At 48.0% G+C, this 14,915-nt stretch overlaps 1 protein-coding gene and 1 long non-coding RNA gene across 8 annotated transcripts; one reads left to right on the top strand and one right to left on the bottom strand.

Annotated features, from left to right (window-relative positions):
- Positions 1 to 900: 900 nt before the first annotated feature.
- Igh-6l1 (immunoglobulin heavy chain 6 like 1) lies at positions 901 to 2,388 on the bottom strand. The gene is made up of 4 exons (NR_036617.1): positions 2,322 to 2,388; positions 1,983 to 2,090; positions 1,373 to 1,460; positions 901 to 1,111 (listed from the first exon to the last, which is right to left on the bottom strand). It is a non-coding gene; the product is annotated as an immunoglobulin heavy chain 6 like 1 (long non-coding RNA).
- Positions 2,389 to 4,276: 1,888 nt separating this feature from the next.
- Zfp46 (zinc finger protein 46) lies at positions 4,277 to 14,539 on the top strand. Of its 7 annotated transcripts, none has more exons than XM_087548403.1 (4): positions 4,277 to 4,736; positions 6,065 to 6,119; positions 6,706 to 6,950; positions 10,202 to 14,095. In XM_087548403.1, the coding sequence occupies exons 3-4, from the start codon at positions 6,845 to 6,847 to the stop codon at positions 11,452 to 11,454; spliced, it is 1,359 nt and encodes a 452-aa protein (XP_087404529.1). In that variant the 5' UTR covers positions 4,277 to 4,736; positions 6,065 to 6,119; positions 6,706 to 6,844; the 3' UTR covers positions 11,455 to 14,095.
- The last annotated feature ends 376 nt before the right edge of the window (positions 14,540 to 14,915 follow it).

Below are 14,915 nucleotides of genomic sequence, written 5' to 3' on the forward strand. Positions count from 1 at the left end.
TTCTTTTTTTTTTTTTTTTTTTTTTTGTTGTTGTTCTTTTTTTCGGAGCTGGGGATCGAACCCAGGGCCTTGCGCTTCCTAGGCAAGCGCTCTACCACTGAGCTAAATCCCCAACCCCAGGCCAGGGCCTTTCGAGTCCTAGGGAAGCACTCTATCAACTGAGTGACATCCTCAGCCTCTCAAGTCTTAACATGTATAATAATATTTTTTATGTATATGAGTGTTTGTCTGGATACATGGCAGTGCTTGGTATCCACACAAGCCTGGAGAGGATGTGGGATCCCCTGGAACCAAAGTTACAGAAGATTGTTAGACACAATGTGGGTGCTGGGAATTGAACCTGGGTCCTGATCAAAAGCAGCAAGTGCTCTTAACCACTGAGCTATCTCTCCAGTGCCCCACTTCCAGAAGTCTTTCTTAATCATCTCATTGCAACTACCAGGTCTTATTCGTTAGTCCTCCATTCTCTTTAACTCAGGACAATGTCACCTAGAGCCTCTCGGATGGATACATACTGATTCCTCTGTTGAGCTGCCCTTCTCTCCAGCACTGCCACTATCAATGTGGCTTTTACAATTCCCTTTCTGGGACTGAGGAAAGCCTTTGGACTGGGCTCCCAGTGCAGTGGCCTCCCTATTCCACTTCTGGACACTCGGCCTGAGCAGCATCTGTCAGTCACCCTCATACTTAATCCTGGAGTCATTAGGGGGTGTTACCCAATTCTCAGCTTAGCATCTAGTTCCAATGGGACAAATAACCTGGGTTTAGCTGATGCCCTTAAAAGCCCAGCCAACGGGGTTGGGGATTTAGCTCAGTGGTAGAGCGCTTGCCTAGGAAGCGCAAGGCTCTGGGTTCGGTCCCCAGCCCCCCAGCTCCGAAAAAAAGAACAAAAAAAAAAAGCCCAGCCAACACCAGATACGCTTATTGTACATTTTCAAGGTTATTGTCTACAATTTTTTTGAAAATCCTTTGAGGAAAACCAGCAGAAGCATTACGAGGTCAAGCTCCCCACTCCTCTGTGGCCTGCTCTCCTCCTGCAAAGCCCAACTGCTCTTCTCACCCAGGCCAACCCAGGGCTTTGCTTGTGGGACTTACTACGAGGCTCACTGATCTGCAGGCAGAGGCAAAGACAGACAGGCATGCAAGGGAACATGAGACAGACACTGTCCTTGCCCTGGTTCTTCCCTCTGCCACTGTTCCCCTCAGGTCCTAAGAAACCCAAGCCCTGCTGGAACAGAGTGGTCCTTTCACGCCTCTGTGCCTTTGCACAAACTGTTCAAGACGAAAGCTCTCCCTCCCACAGTGTCCACCTCCAAAGTGCCTACAATCTGCAAGACTGGGTGGGTGTCGCCTCCCCTGCAAAGCCTCCCACCTTTCCATCCAGAAGGGGGTGGTGGGTGGAACGTGATGGATGCCGGGCTAGGCACGGCTGTAAGGGCAAGGGAGACCCGGATCATTTCCTTTAAAAAAGAAAATTTCGAAAGTAGGATTACAAACACGGAGACATAGTTTTAAATACTTAACACATTAATGCTTCTGATACCAAAGAAAAGCTACAATTAGACTGGTCCTAGATGGATAACCATAAGATTTGTTAAATTATGGGGCTGGAGAGATGGTTCAGAGGTTAAAAGTACTTGCTCTTTTATAGGACTGGAGTTTGATTTCCAGCGGCCAAGTTGGGTGACTCACAAGCTCACGAAGGCTTTGGAATCCCAGCCCCATGGGATGTGACTCTTGGTTTTCTCAGGGCACGTACATGCTTACACACACACACACACACACACACACACACACACACACACACACACACACACACACGAGTTAATGAAATAAATCTTTTATAAAAAAGAATTCCGGGGTTGGGGATTTAGCTCAGTGGTAGAGCGCTTGCCTAGGAAGCGCAAGGCCCTCCCTGGGTTCGGTCCCTAGCTCCGAAAAAAAAAAGAACAAAAAAAAAAAAAAAAAAAAGAATTCCGTACAGAGCCCCACAGGAACACTAACACAGTAGCGAAGCCTGAAGCCTCCACACACAGTAGGCGAACATCATTCGCTGAATGATGGGAACAGACAGGACTTTCCAACTCATCCTAGAAAACCCAAAACAGCGTTTCTGAGTAACACTGGACAATAGGGCAGGAAGCGGCTTCCTCCTCCAGGGACCGCCTCCCAACCCTTGGAGTCAAGCTGCGAGCTGGAACGGGAAGCCCCACAGCCGGGAAGCCCCACAGCCGCCGTCTTCTCTTTCCCACTCCCCCAGGTGCCTCCCATCCTGTTCCTACCTTCTCTTCTCTCCCAGATGGGTAAAGAAAAGCACTTACTGCGGGCAAGCTGACAAACCCAGCACACAGAGCCATCCTGCCTGCAGGCACTGTCCTCAGGAACAAACGGAAAAACAGGAGGGACAAAAGAGGGTTTAAAGCTTGACAGCAGCAGGATAGAAGGCCTTGGAGTTTACAAAGCCATCTCCTAGTAGAGACTTGAAAGGGACACCCTTTGGGGAGGGCCTGACTTAAGCCGCTGACTCAGTAGCAGTCACCCTCCTTGTTTTTTTTTTTTTTTTTTTTAACTTTTTTTTTTTTTTTTCACTGAGCTAAAATCCCAACCTGACCCTCCTTGTTTCTAGGAGTTTGGTTACTGACCCCTGACTCAGTTTTCTCGGAGTTAGGCCTTCGATTTTGCTTGGGTTGGTAATTCCAAGTAATAAACTCTATATACCAAGTACTTGAACCCACCCACTGGCAGAACTGAGAGTGTGAAGATAAGGCCATCCCAGAGTGGATTTCCCAGACCTTTAGGCCATTGAATAGACCCATAGGCATTTCTGGAAGTTTCTCCTGCAGGCGGCATCATCCAAATACCTATGGTTTTATAGGTGTGTTTTTTTTTTTTTAAAGATTTATTTATTATATATAAGTACACTGTAGCTGTCTTCAGGCACACCAGAAGAGGGCATCAGATCTCATTACAGGTGGTTGTGAGTCACCATGTGGTTGCTGGGATTTGAACTCAGGACCTCTGGAAGAGCAATCAGTGCTCTTAACCACTGAGCCATCTCTCCAACCCCCTATAGGTGTGTTTTAAATCCCTCCTCAATGTCCTTAGCCGAGACAATTCCAGCTGTACAGAAAAGGAAATGAGGGGCTGGAGAAATAGCTCCGTGGTTCAAAGTATATACTGCTCTTGCAGAGGAACCAAAACTCCAGTGCTCACATAGGGTGGCTTACAACTGTGGTGTTTTACAAAACGAGGCATAATAATGCAAGAGAGAGCACCCCGGTGAGCCCTGCCAAGGTGTCCCCTTGAACAGTCAGGCCTGATATAAAAGGAAGTTTATTGGAGGAAGAAGTCAGGGAGCAGAGCTGGGACCAGGAAAGGGGTAGAGAAGGGGGACAGAGGATAGAGAGAGGAAGGAAGGAAGAGAGGAAGAGGCCAGCCAGCACATGTAAATAGAGAGAAGGATGATGGGGGGGGGGGGGGGGGGAGGTGCCAAACTGTCCTTATACTGCTTGGTTCCAGGCTTGTACCTGGGGCAGAGACATAGTCTGTTGCTAGGAAATTTAGGAAACTGCTGGGCAGAGCCTAGAGGAATGGCTAACAACCACCTGTAATTCCAGCAGGGATTGGACACCATCTTAAGGCTCCTTCAGGCACCTGCACTCACATGCTCATATCCCTCCCCCTTATAAATAATTAAAAATAAAATAAAAATTTAAAAAGGAAATGGGCCTGGAGAGATTTTTTTTTTTTTTTGAGAGATACACAGCCTATGTCCCAGCCTAGGTCTGTCCTATCTTCCTGTCCATTTCCTTCTGACTGTTGTAAATCTTATGGGACTGGAACTTACATGGTGGCTGGATACATTTTACAATAGGTAGAATAGTACCATTTTGTGGCACCTACACATTTGTTAGCTCTACCTTTGGGAGTGCAAGAGAAGCACAGGTAGAAGAGATACATTATGGTTGGTAGGGGTCCTGCTAGCTCATTTTTAGACCCCTGAGTAATGTAGCCATAAATAACTGGGCACTGGGGACAGGACACTAATAAAAGCACAGCCGGGAGTCATATTGGAAAAATAAAAAATTCCCCAAGTCCTTCAGTGTGTGGATACATCTGCAAAACAAAAGAAAAGCCCCCTTTCCCAGCCTAGGCAGAGAAGTCTCCTGTTCAGTCGGAGACAACAGGCTTCTGGGCATCAAGCCAAGGTTCTGGGGATATTTATAACTTGAAGAGGGTGGGAGTCCCTAATAAGCTGCTATATTCTTTTTCCACCACTTCCCTCTCCAAGGCTACAGCAAGCTGGGAGCTTGTCCCCACACAGAATCCTTGTTTTGCTTAGCCCTCGCCTTCCATTGTCTAATTCCTTCATTCCAGCTAAGGAAAGGGAATGCTAGAAGTCCTTCCATTTGGAAGACTCTTGCCGAATGCAGCATAGCCAATGCTGATGTTTCTTGGCCAGCTGCTGTGGCCTCGGAGATCTGTTTATGAGATTGTTATTTCCAGGAGCTATATAGAACAGTCTCTGCAGTCTTGAAGCTTCGGGTTCATCTTACAATCAAACTGTCCTTTGCCTGTTAATCTATGGATTCGGATTTCTACTCCTGGCGCTGAGATCTCTGGAATCTGCTGGTGATATCTAGAATCTTTCTGAATGTCAGGCCTCTTTAGATCTCTGAGGCTTTAGGATCTCAGGCTTCTCAAGGATCTTGGAGCCAGCGACCACAGACCAGAAGGTAAGCCTGTTCGTTCTGTCCTGACTCGGGTTTGAAAGAGAGACTACTAGCATCCTTAGGACTGCAGTTCCAGGCCATCACAGGCCTAAGGTTTTCATGGTGTTGGGAGGTCTCCAAGAATCCTTTCAGCAGAGACACCCTCAAGCGTGCCAGGTCCCTGCGTCTCCCACTTCGGGGCCAACTATTTCCCTACACAGCCTACCTCCTTTCCCCGCTTCTGATTTCAGTGTTCTGGCGCCTTAGATATGTGCATTTGAGCCCGGTCTCTAAAAAAAAAAAAAAAAAAAAAAAAAAAAAAGACGCTCCCTACAGGGTTAACATCGGAACACTCTGGGCCGGGACGCGGACAGCGCTCCAGCACCGGACGGAGGACGCGAGGCCTCCTGGGATATGTAGTCTAGGGCGGGTTGTGACTGCCGCAAGGCCTACTGGGAGTTGTAGTTCTAGGACCTAGAAAGCGAGCGCTGCAGGCGGTGCTGGGAGGTGTAGTGAGTACGTGGGCGGGGCCCAAAGTTCCATCGTGGCCAGGGAGTCTCCCGAGGGAGGGAAAGTGAGCGTTTTCCCGCTCTGGCCTTGGGTGTCAAATGAGGGGTGCTCTCAGCTAAGTTCAGCCCGGGCTGTCACACTCGATCTAACCTCGCGGATAATATATGACTCAAAGATGGTCGTAGGACCATGAAACCGAACAAGGAAGCTTCCTTTGCTGAGTCGTGCCGTGGTCTCCGAGAAAAAAGTGAGGGAAAATCTGACTGATCTTGAAGGATGCGATCCTGTCTCCTCCCTTTTGTTCTTTTCCCTCCCCTGCTCTTGGCCACTAAGTGGCCTTTGTACGCCAGAGTGAAACTCCAAGTCCCGTCAGGCTGCGAGGCGCGCGCATGCGTGGTGGAGCTGCCCGGCCACGCCGCAGGAGGAGGGCTGATGATTTGGCATCTGATTGGTCATGTCTTTTACGATTTTTTTCTCTGATTGGCTGAGATTGCTGCCGGAAAGGTCCCAGCCCGGAGATGGAAGATCAGAGGCGTTCTATGGGCTGGGTTGAAAGCCTCCTCCCTCGAATTGGATCGGCCTGACCCCCAACCCAGGGGCACCCAGCCAATGCCTGTCCTCTCCTACTCCAACATTACACGTACTCGATATTAACCGAGACACGGAGAGTGGGTGACTCGGGATTCAGGAAGGAGAGTGACCCGTCCTGGGCCTTCCCCCCAAACCCTGCGACCAGAACTCCAGCCCTAGGTAGTGGGCAGGGCCTCTTGCCGCCCCTCACGCCCTGATTTTCGTCCCCTTCAACGTTGTCTGCTAGCTGGTTTTCCTGTTCTCTCTACCAGGAGACGAACGCTTGAGCCCGAGATGGCAGCCACCCTACTCATGTCTGGGTCCCAGGTAAGCCAGGGGCTCTGCTTACCCATCTCGCCCGGTGTTTTCCCGTTCTGCATGCAAACCACTATAGGAAATTCTCTGGGATTAGCTCATTTCGCCGTTCTGCTCCAGGGGCTTAGTGTTGGCTAATATAGCCATATACATGCACATATCGAACACCCACTGTATGTATGACTTAAGACACTGTGGAGGATAAAACCGAACAAGATGGGTGGTACCCTCCTTCCAACAATCTGTAGGGAGAAAGGTGCGTCTGGTTAACCTGGATGTGGTATGGTAAGTATTCTATTTGCCTGGGCAAGAAAGTATTGTGGGATGGGAACCAGTGAGTCATGGAGTGGTTAATTCTAGATGCCGTATCCAAGGATGGAGTGAAGAGCAAAAGGGTGGGGAGAAACAGAAGAGCAGCTGGCCCTAGAATGAGACCATAAAGATGGGAATTTCACTGGTCTAAGAAAAGCAGAGTGTTGTATGTAAGGGTCCAAAGTGGGCAGGGATATCGTGAGTGGGAAGTTAGTAGATTGCCCCTGTCTTTTGACCACATGTCTTTTTTTTTTTTCCTTTCTTGTTTTTCCTTTGGACTCTACAGATGAGACTTAATGCCATTGCCTTCTCGACATTTCTAACCATGTCTCTAATTTCAAGAAGAAAAGCTGGTTCTAAACTCCTAGGTACCAAGTAGTGAGGAAGCATTGTGTTGATTTCAGGCCCCTGTGACATTTGAAGATATGGCCATGTTCCTCACTCGGGAAGAATGGAGACCCCTGGATCCTACACAAAGAGACCTTTACAGGGACGTGATGCAGGAGAATTATGGAAATGTCGTCTCACTGGGTGAGTGAGGATTTTTTTTCTCCTTTCACCTCTTACGGTTTTGAAACTGTCAGAACAGCCTAGGCCTTTCCGTGCAGCCTTGTTTGTTTTTAAGGGAAAACCACACAATTAGTTACCGGCTTTGGGGCTCATTCAGATCTTTAAATGTGGGAAGATGCACGTTTCCTAGTCTAAGAAGAAAAGTAAAGAGGTTTCTGCTGTCTTGGAGACTCCGAGGATTCACATGCCCTGAGTCATTAGCGGCTCTGTGGCCTGTTTGTACAGATGACTGACCAAACAGGTCTGACACCGTGGGGCTCGCCAGGACATAAATGCCCTATAAATGGTGCTTTTTTCTCTAGGGCGCTGGAAGATGAGGGGTTCTGAGGCAGGTTCACAGGAGGGCAGAAACCACCCTTTTGTGTTTGTTTTGGCTCCGTAGCTGCAGCTTTGCCTCAGGTACTGTGGGTAGGTTCTTGTCTAGAGATCTTTCAGAGGCAGTCATCCTTTAAGTGTGTCTTGTTGTTTCAGAAGAACCATTGAAAGGGTAGAGGGTAGATCATCGGTCCTATTCCGAGGAGAAGCCGTGTGGCTAGGAATGCAGCTCAGTGGGTAGAGCGCTTGCTTAGCATACTCGAAGCCCTGGGTTTGATCCCCAGTCCTGCATACAGCCAGACACAGGACTAAGATATTTTAAAATGATTTTATTCTCAGAACATAAGGTGACCCGAAGGGTTTTCTTAGCTTGGACTCTCTCTGATGTCCCAGTTCCCTTGGATTCATCTTTTTATTTTTTTATTCATTTTTAGGTGATACTGAATGAGTTTCATTTTGACATTTTCATACACACGTGTCCGTAAACTCTGATCTGATTTGTTCCCCTCCCATACTTCCTCGAGCTCTGGCCCTCCAGTTGTTCTTTAAAAACAGCAACAACTCCACTACAAAACCCAAAGTGTGGGGCTGGGGATTTAGCTCAGTGGCAGAGCGCTTGCCTAGGAAGCGCAAGGCCCTGGGTTCGGTCCCCAGCTCGGAAAAAAAGAACCAAAAAAAAAAAAAACCCAAAGTGAACAAAACCGAGAATGGGTAGAACAGACGGCTCAAATGTTAGGAGCAGACACTGTTCCTGCTGAGAACCTGAGTTCAGCTCTTAGCACTCATATCAGGTCTCTTACAACCACCTGTATTTCCAGCTTCAGGGGATCAGGTGCCCTCTTCTGGCCCCTGAAGGTATCTGCGATCACATGTACTCATACTCCAACCCAGGTGCATACGCGTGACTAAACACGAAGTAAAGATTAAACAGCCTGGGGGCTGGAGAGATGGCTCAGTGGTTAAGAGCACTGACTGCTCTTCCTGAGGTCCTGAGTTCAAATCCCAGCAACCACATGGTGGCTCACAACCATCTGTAATGGGATCGGATGCCCTCTTCTGGTGTGTCTGAAGAGAGAGACAGTGTACTCAATATACATAAAATAAATAAAAAGACACACTCTTGAATCCCTACAGTCTGTCTCAGGAGCATTTCTTAGGTAGAATTACCAAAAGACATATTATTTCTTATGCAGATAAATTTGGGCGGGTTAGTAAATGTTTTCAAGGCGGTTCGTTGCTTTAGTTCTTCTTTTAGTGTGTATGTGTGTTCTGTCTGAATGTATGTCTGTCTGTGTACCACATACATGCCTGGTGCCCACGGAGGCCAGAAGAGGGTGTCAGATCCCCTGGAACTGCAGTTGTAGACAGTTGTGTGCTGCCTGACGTGGATGCTGGGAATTGAACTCAGGTCCTTTGTAAGAGTGGAAAGTGCTCTGGACCATTGAGCCATCATTGTTTTTATCCCAGGGCTCCTTGGATCCTGAATGTATTAGTAAACGTTGGGATTTCTTGTCAGTGTGTGTGTGTGTGTGTGTGTGTGTGTGTGTGTGTGTGTGTGATCCCAAACCAGATTCTAATGTTTGTACAACCAATACTTTCTCCTCTGAGCCATCTTCCTGGCTTCTCTTAGGTTTTCAGTTTGTTTGTGACTAGTTACTAAACCATTTACCCATAGGCTCTTTTTAGTGAGCATACCTAGTACTTACAGTTTTCTGTCATGTACTAAGAAACCCAGTTAGATGGGGTGATGGCACACGCCTTTAATCCCAGCACTCAGGAGCAGAGGCAGGCTGATCTCTGAGTTCTAGGTCAGCCTGGTCCACAGAGCGAGAGCGAGTTTCAGGTTAGCTAGGGAAACCCTGTCTTAAAAACTAAGAGAGAGGGGCCAGGGGAGAAGAGAAGAAAGAAAGGAAGGAAGGAAGAAAGGGAAAAAGGAAGAAAGGGAGAAAGGAAGAAAGGAAGAAAGGGAGAAAGAAAGAGGTAGGAAGGAAGGGAGAAAGAAAGAAAGGGAGAAAGGGAGAAAGGGAGAAAGAAAGACAGACCGACCCAATTTAGAAAATATGGTATCTGGTAGAAGTTCTCTTTTTTGTTGTTTCTCTGATTGTTTTCCTTTTTCAAAATACCAAGAATAGATAGTTTCTTAAATAACCACTAAGTGAAGAGCCTGAATTGAGCAGACAGACTTGAGTTTGACTATTTAGATTTTTGTTTTTATCTTTTAATTGCATGTATATGATAGTATGGGTTTGTGTGTGTGACTGTAGCGCCCACAGAGGCCAGGAGAGGGCAGTGGATCCTTAGAGTTGGAGTTAGAGTGGTGTGAGCTGCTTGGTACAGATCCTTTACAAGAGCCCTCTACAAGAGTGGTGTACACTCTTTTTTTTTTTCTTTTCTTTTCTATTTTTCAGAGCTGGGGACCGAACCCAGGGCCTTGCACTTGCTAGACAAGCGCTCTACCACTGAGCTAAATCCCCAACCCCTGGTGTACACTCTTAACTGCCGAGCTACCTCTCCCACCTTGAGGAGGCCACTTTGATTCTCTGAGTCTTGGATCTCTCCGTTACTGAAACAGACTTTCATGATAAGTGTGAACATTATCATCTACTCATATTAAGAACCATTTGGCTCAATCCACACTCTTTGGATGATGTCCACACTTCCCCCGCTTGCTTTCTCCCCCACTGCTGAGATAAACAAAAAGAATAAAAGAGAGCTCAGTACTGGATGGACAGGGTAGAGCTGAGCTTTCGGGGTTCTTAAATGGCGTGCATAAAATCCCAGGTTCACTCTCCAGCCCTGAGAATTAGAGGGATAACTAACACTGCCTCGTTCAGCATCTAGAACTCAGCAGGTCTGTCTGTGCACTGACCCGTCTCCGCACTATTTACTGCTTACAGATTTTGAGATCAGGAGCGAGAATGAAGCAAACCCAAAACAAGAGTTTAGCGACGATGTGGAATTTGCGACCATGTCGGAAGAGCCTCTGGAGAACGCTGAGAAGAATCCTGGAAGCGAAGAGGCTTTTGAAAGTGGGGACCGATCAGAAAGGCCGTGGGGAGACCTGACAGCCGAGGAGTGGGTAAGCTATCCTCTCCAGCAAGTCACTGACCTGCTTGTCCACAAGGAGGCGCACACAGGCATCCGCTACCACATTTGTTCTCAGTGTGGGAAAGCCTTCAGTCAGATCTCAGACCTCAATCGCCACCAAAAAACCCACACGGGAGACAGGCCCTATAAGTGTTATGAGTGCGGGAAGGGCTTCAGCCGCAGCTCCCACCTCATCCAGCACCAGAGGACACACACCGGCGAGCGGCCGTACGACTGTAACGAGTGTGGGAAAAGCTTCGGAAGGAGCTCTCACCTCATTCAGCACCAGACGATCCACACCGGGGAGAAGCCTCACAAGTGCACCGAGTGCGGGAAAAGCTTCTGCCGTCTCTCCCACCTCATCCAGCACCAGAGGACCCACAGCGGGGAGAAACCGTACGAGTGCGAGGAGTGCGGGAAGAGCTTCAGCCGCAGCTCCCACCTCGCCCAGCACCAGAGGACTCACACCGGTGAGAAGCCTTACGAGTGTAACGAGTGTGGGCGGGGCTTCAGCGAGAGGTCTGACCTCATCAAGCACTACCGGGTGCACACGGGGGAGAGGCCCTACAAGTGTGACGAGTGCGGGAAGAACTTCAGTCAGAACTCAGACCTGGTGCGGCACCGCCGGGCCCACACCGGGGAAAAGCCGTACCACTGTAACGAGTGCGGGGAAAACTTCAGCCGCATCTCGCACCTCGTCCAGCACCAGAGGACTCACACGGGCGAGAAGCCGTACGAATGCACGGCCTGTGGGAAGAGCTTCAGCCGCAGCTCTCATCTCATCACGCACCAGAAGATCCACACCGGGGAGAAGCCCTACGAGTGTACCGAGTGTTGGCGAAGCTTTGGGGAGAGGTCAGATCTGATTAAGCACCAGAGAACCCACACGGGCGAAAAGCCCTATGAGTGTGTGCAGTGTGGAAAGGGCTTCACACAGAGCTCCAACCTCATCACGCACCAGAGAGTTCACACCGGAGAGAAGCCTTACGAATGTACCGAGTGCGATAAGAGTTTCAGCCGGAGCTCAGCTCTTATTAAACACAAGAGAGTTCACACCGACTAGGCCCTGTGTGCGAGTGGACTCGTTTGGAGGCCAAGTGATGTTTGATATCAACGAGCCAACTTGAGATGGCTCTTTTTAAAGTTCCGACTTGCCTTGTTGTGGGCTACAGGCTAAAAGGTGAAAGAAAGCAAGCCTTTTGAAAATTCTGACCCACAGCTTTGGGGATGCTGTCCCCTCCTCCAAAACGGTGTTATTGTTCACTGATTATCATATGAATTGATATTGTATCATATCATCAAAGTCAGCCCCCTCCCCAGTAACGAGAGCTAAAGACCAGGGGACAAGATGTTGGTGGTCCCTTGGGCCTGGAAATGGAGTACATCTTTAAAGTATTTTCTCTCTCTCTTATATTTGGCTCAAAAACACTGCAGTGGGAGAAATGTGGTGTTCACAGCTGCTTTGACAGAAAGCTGGCGGACTTGCCCTGAGCTGCGACTGTTCAGCTGTAGTAGCTGGGTTCACACACATCCCTTCCAAGGGGCTTTTTTATTTTATTTTATTTTTTTAGTAGCTCACCTTCATATGTAAGCATCACTTCGTGCACAGGATTCTGCATGCGGAAAGCAGCCGAGTGTCTCCTTGTTTCTCACTTGTGTATAGCTTGCATGTTTTTGAAAGCTGACCGAAGAAACAATGTAATGGGAAAAGGGAGGCACAGGTTTGAGGACCAAGCGCCCAGGGGCGGTGGTGACGTTAGCCAGAGATAGCCATGGAGACTGCCCTTCATCAGGGTTCTGTATTTTCTTCAAAAATCATGTGAGGGATCAGAGTAGGGAAACTGCCCTTAGAAAAAGATAGGGCTGGAAGTCATGACGGAGCAGAAATAGGAAGGGAACCCACCCCCTCCCCCAGGGAAGGGGGGAGCCCGGCCCCATTCCCAGGGACAACAGTCAGTGCTGCAGAACCTTTAAGATCACTTGTCCATGTTCTGCTATCTCTAGGGCTTGATGGAGCCGCGTCCCAGTCTTCACCTTAGCTTGCATAAGGGCAAACATATGTATAGTGAAATGTGCATTCTGATAGCAGAAACTGAGTTCGTAAGAATCAGCATGTTCTTGCGTGAAGTAGATCATAAGATAGAACTATAGACATAACACCGATGTGAGAGGTGTCCTTTATCTTTCTTGTTACGGAGGGAAAAACAAATCAGCATTAGTGCCCGAGCACAGTGCGCTCCTGTGAAGTTTGGTTTTGTACAGAACTAAGCACTTGTGTGGATGTGTCCATCAGTTGTGAGTGGACTAGACACTCAGGTCCCTTGTCCTTTCTCAGCCTGAATTATCTTCTATGATGAGTGGCCTCATCTGCAGAAACGGATAAACCTGCGGAGGAATGTGTTTCCGGTGTCCAGATAAAAATAGTTAAAACGAGTTGACCCACCCTAGTCCAGCACTGCAGTTCTCCTTAGATAGCCCGGTTGGTGGCGCTCATTCAGTCCCGAGGGGACCGAGGGGAGTCGGCACCCAGGAGCTGGGACTTTGCCTGTGAGTGAATGCGTTCCTGCATACATTTAAAGAGTCCCAGTGTTTTCTATGGTGCTTCATTGCAAAATTGCAAACATAATTCTTATTATTATTAATTTTTTTTTACTAAAGAAAACCCTTTTTGTTAAATCTTCGGGATTTAGCACTTAAAGCCCAGTACTTTCTCTACAGAGAGTCACTGGCCACAGCTGAATGATACCATATCACTAGTCACAGCCTCCAAAAGCAACTGAATGAGAAACCACTCTGAGAGGCTCCAAGTGGTCACTCCCATTTGAGTACAAACTTGGGGCAGGGCACATGGTTTCTATTCTGTACAAAATCTAGCCTCCTCCGGGTATTCATACTTTAACTGTTATGTAACTGACATGTTCTTGGTAACTAAACTCAGCTGTGTCTTCTGTATCAGTGCAGCTGATGACTTGGGTGGAGTTCAGCATTCTCCCATTGCTTCTCTGAGCCACATAAGTGACTGCCTGGGAGTGGCTTGTAGAAGACAGAACCTCTAACCCAACTTCATTCCACACCATTTCCCTCCTCTGTTACACACACACACACACACACACACACCAGGCACAGACACACACACACACCAGGCACACACACAGACACACAGACACACACACCAGGCACACATACACACCAGGCACACACACACACACACACACACACACACACACACACACACACACACCAGGCACACACACCCAGCCCTAGCCTTCCTTTAAAGGTTATGCTGTGTTTCATTTGCTGCTTTTGCCTTCTAGGAGATGAAAAGGCTCCTGGGAGGTTTCTGATTGCCTTCCCACCTCTTCGTATGTGTACACTCTAGCTGGGTGGCTAAAAAGGCAGTGGCTGTGCCAGCTCTGTCCACTCAGCTATGGTCAGCTGCTCCCCTTCCTGCGCTGAGCTGCAGAAGTCACACAACTGTCACCCTTCACTAACGCTAAGTGCATGCCTTCTGTTCACAAGTCCCTGGCCGTTTCTGCACATACCAGACAGTCTGTGCCTGTGTTCTATGGTTGTGGAGAGTGGATGAACAGGTAAATCTGTAGAACAGGTTCCCTTGGTATTGGTCAATTATCCTAGTGTCTTGTTTATAGCTGTATTATCCTAACAATATTCTATAATTAAAGGTATAATTTTTAAACTCAAAACAACTGGGTTATTTTGGTAATCTCAAACTTGTTGATGTTAGAGCCCCTCGTGGGGAATCATTAAAACCGTGCGTGATCATCTTTACCTCTGTGCTGTGCAGGTTGTACAGGGGTTTGCGTGGGCTTTCCAGTAGGAATTGAGGGCGCACTGTCTTGAACTCAGGTATACTACATCTGGTCTGGTCAGTGTAAAAGCCTGGCTAGATTCCTACAAAGTCATGCCAGTGGCAGAAGCAACATGGACGTACAGATTGTTAGCTTTGCAGGAAAAAGGAAAACATTCCAAAGGTAAAAAGGAAGAGTTCTTGTTTTAAAAATGCAGGTTCTGGAAACACGAAGCAGGGCCAATGCCAGGCACAGTGGTGCACACATTATATCCCAGCCCTCAGGTGGATCTCATCGAAGTCAGCCTGGTCTACATATAGGAAGGCCCTGTCTACAAACAAAACAATAAAACCACTGGTGGCTAGTAAGATGGCTCAGCAGAAGCCTGAAGATCCAAGTTTAAGTCCTGCAACCCACACGGCATGAGGTAGCACCACCCCTAGTAAGTTAGTAAAGCGAACCAAAAACAGTAATACACTAGACCATCTCTTAGAAATAGAGATTGTGAGTTGGAGAGATGGCTCAGTGGTTAAGAGCACCGACTGCTCTTCCAGAGGTCCTGAGTTCAATTCCCAGCAACCACATGGTGGCTCACAACCATCTGTAATGAGATCTGATGCCCTCTTCTGGTGTGTCTGAAGACAGCTACTGTGTACTCGTATAAATAAAAGAAATAAAATCTTAAAAAGAAAATAGAACTTGTGGCTCTAGACAA

The sequence above is a fragment of the Rattus norvegicus genome, chromosome 5 (genome assembly GCF_021556685.1).
Source record: "Rattus norvegicus strain SHRSP/BbbUtx chromosome 5, alternate assembly SHRSP_T2T, whole genome shotgun sequence".
NCBI classification, from domain to species: domain Eukaryota; kingdom Metazoa; phylum Chordata; class Mammalia; order Rodentia; family Muridae; genus Rattus; species Rattus norvegicus.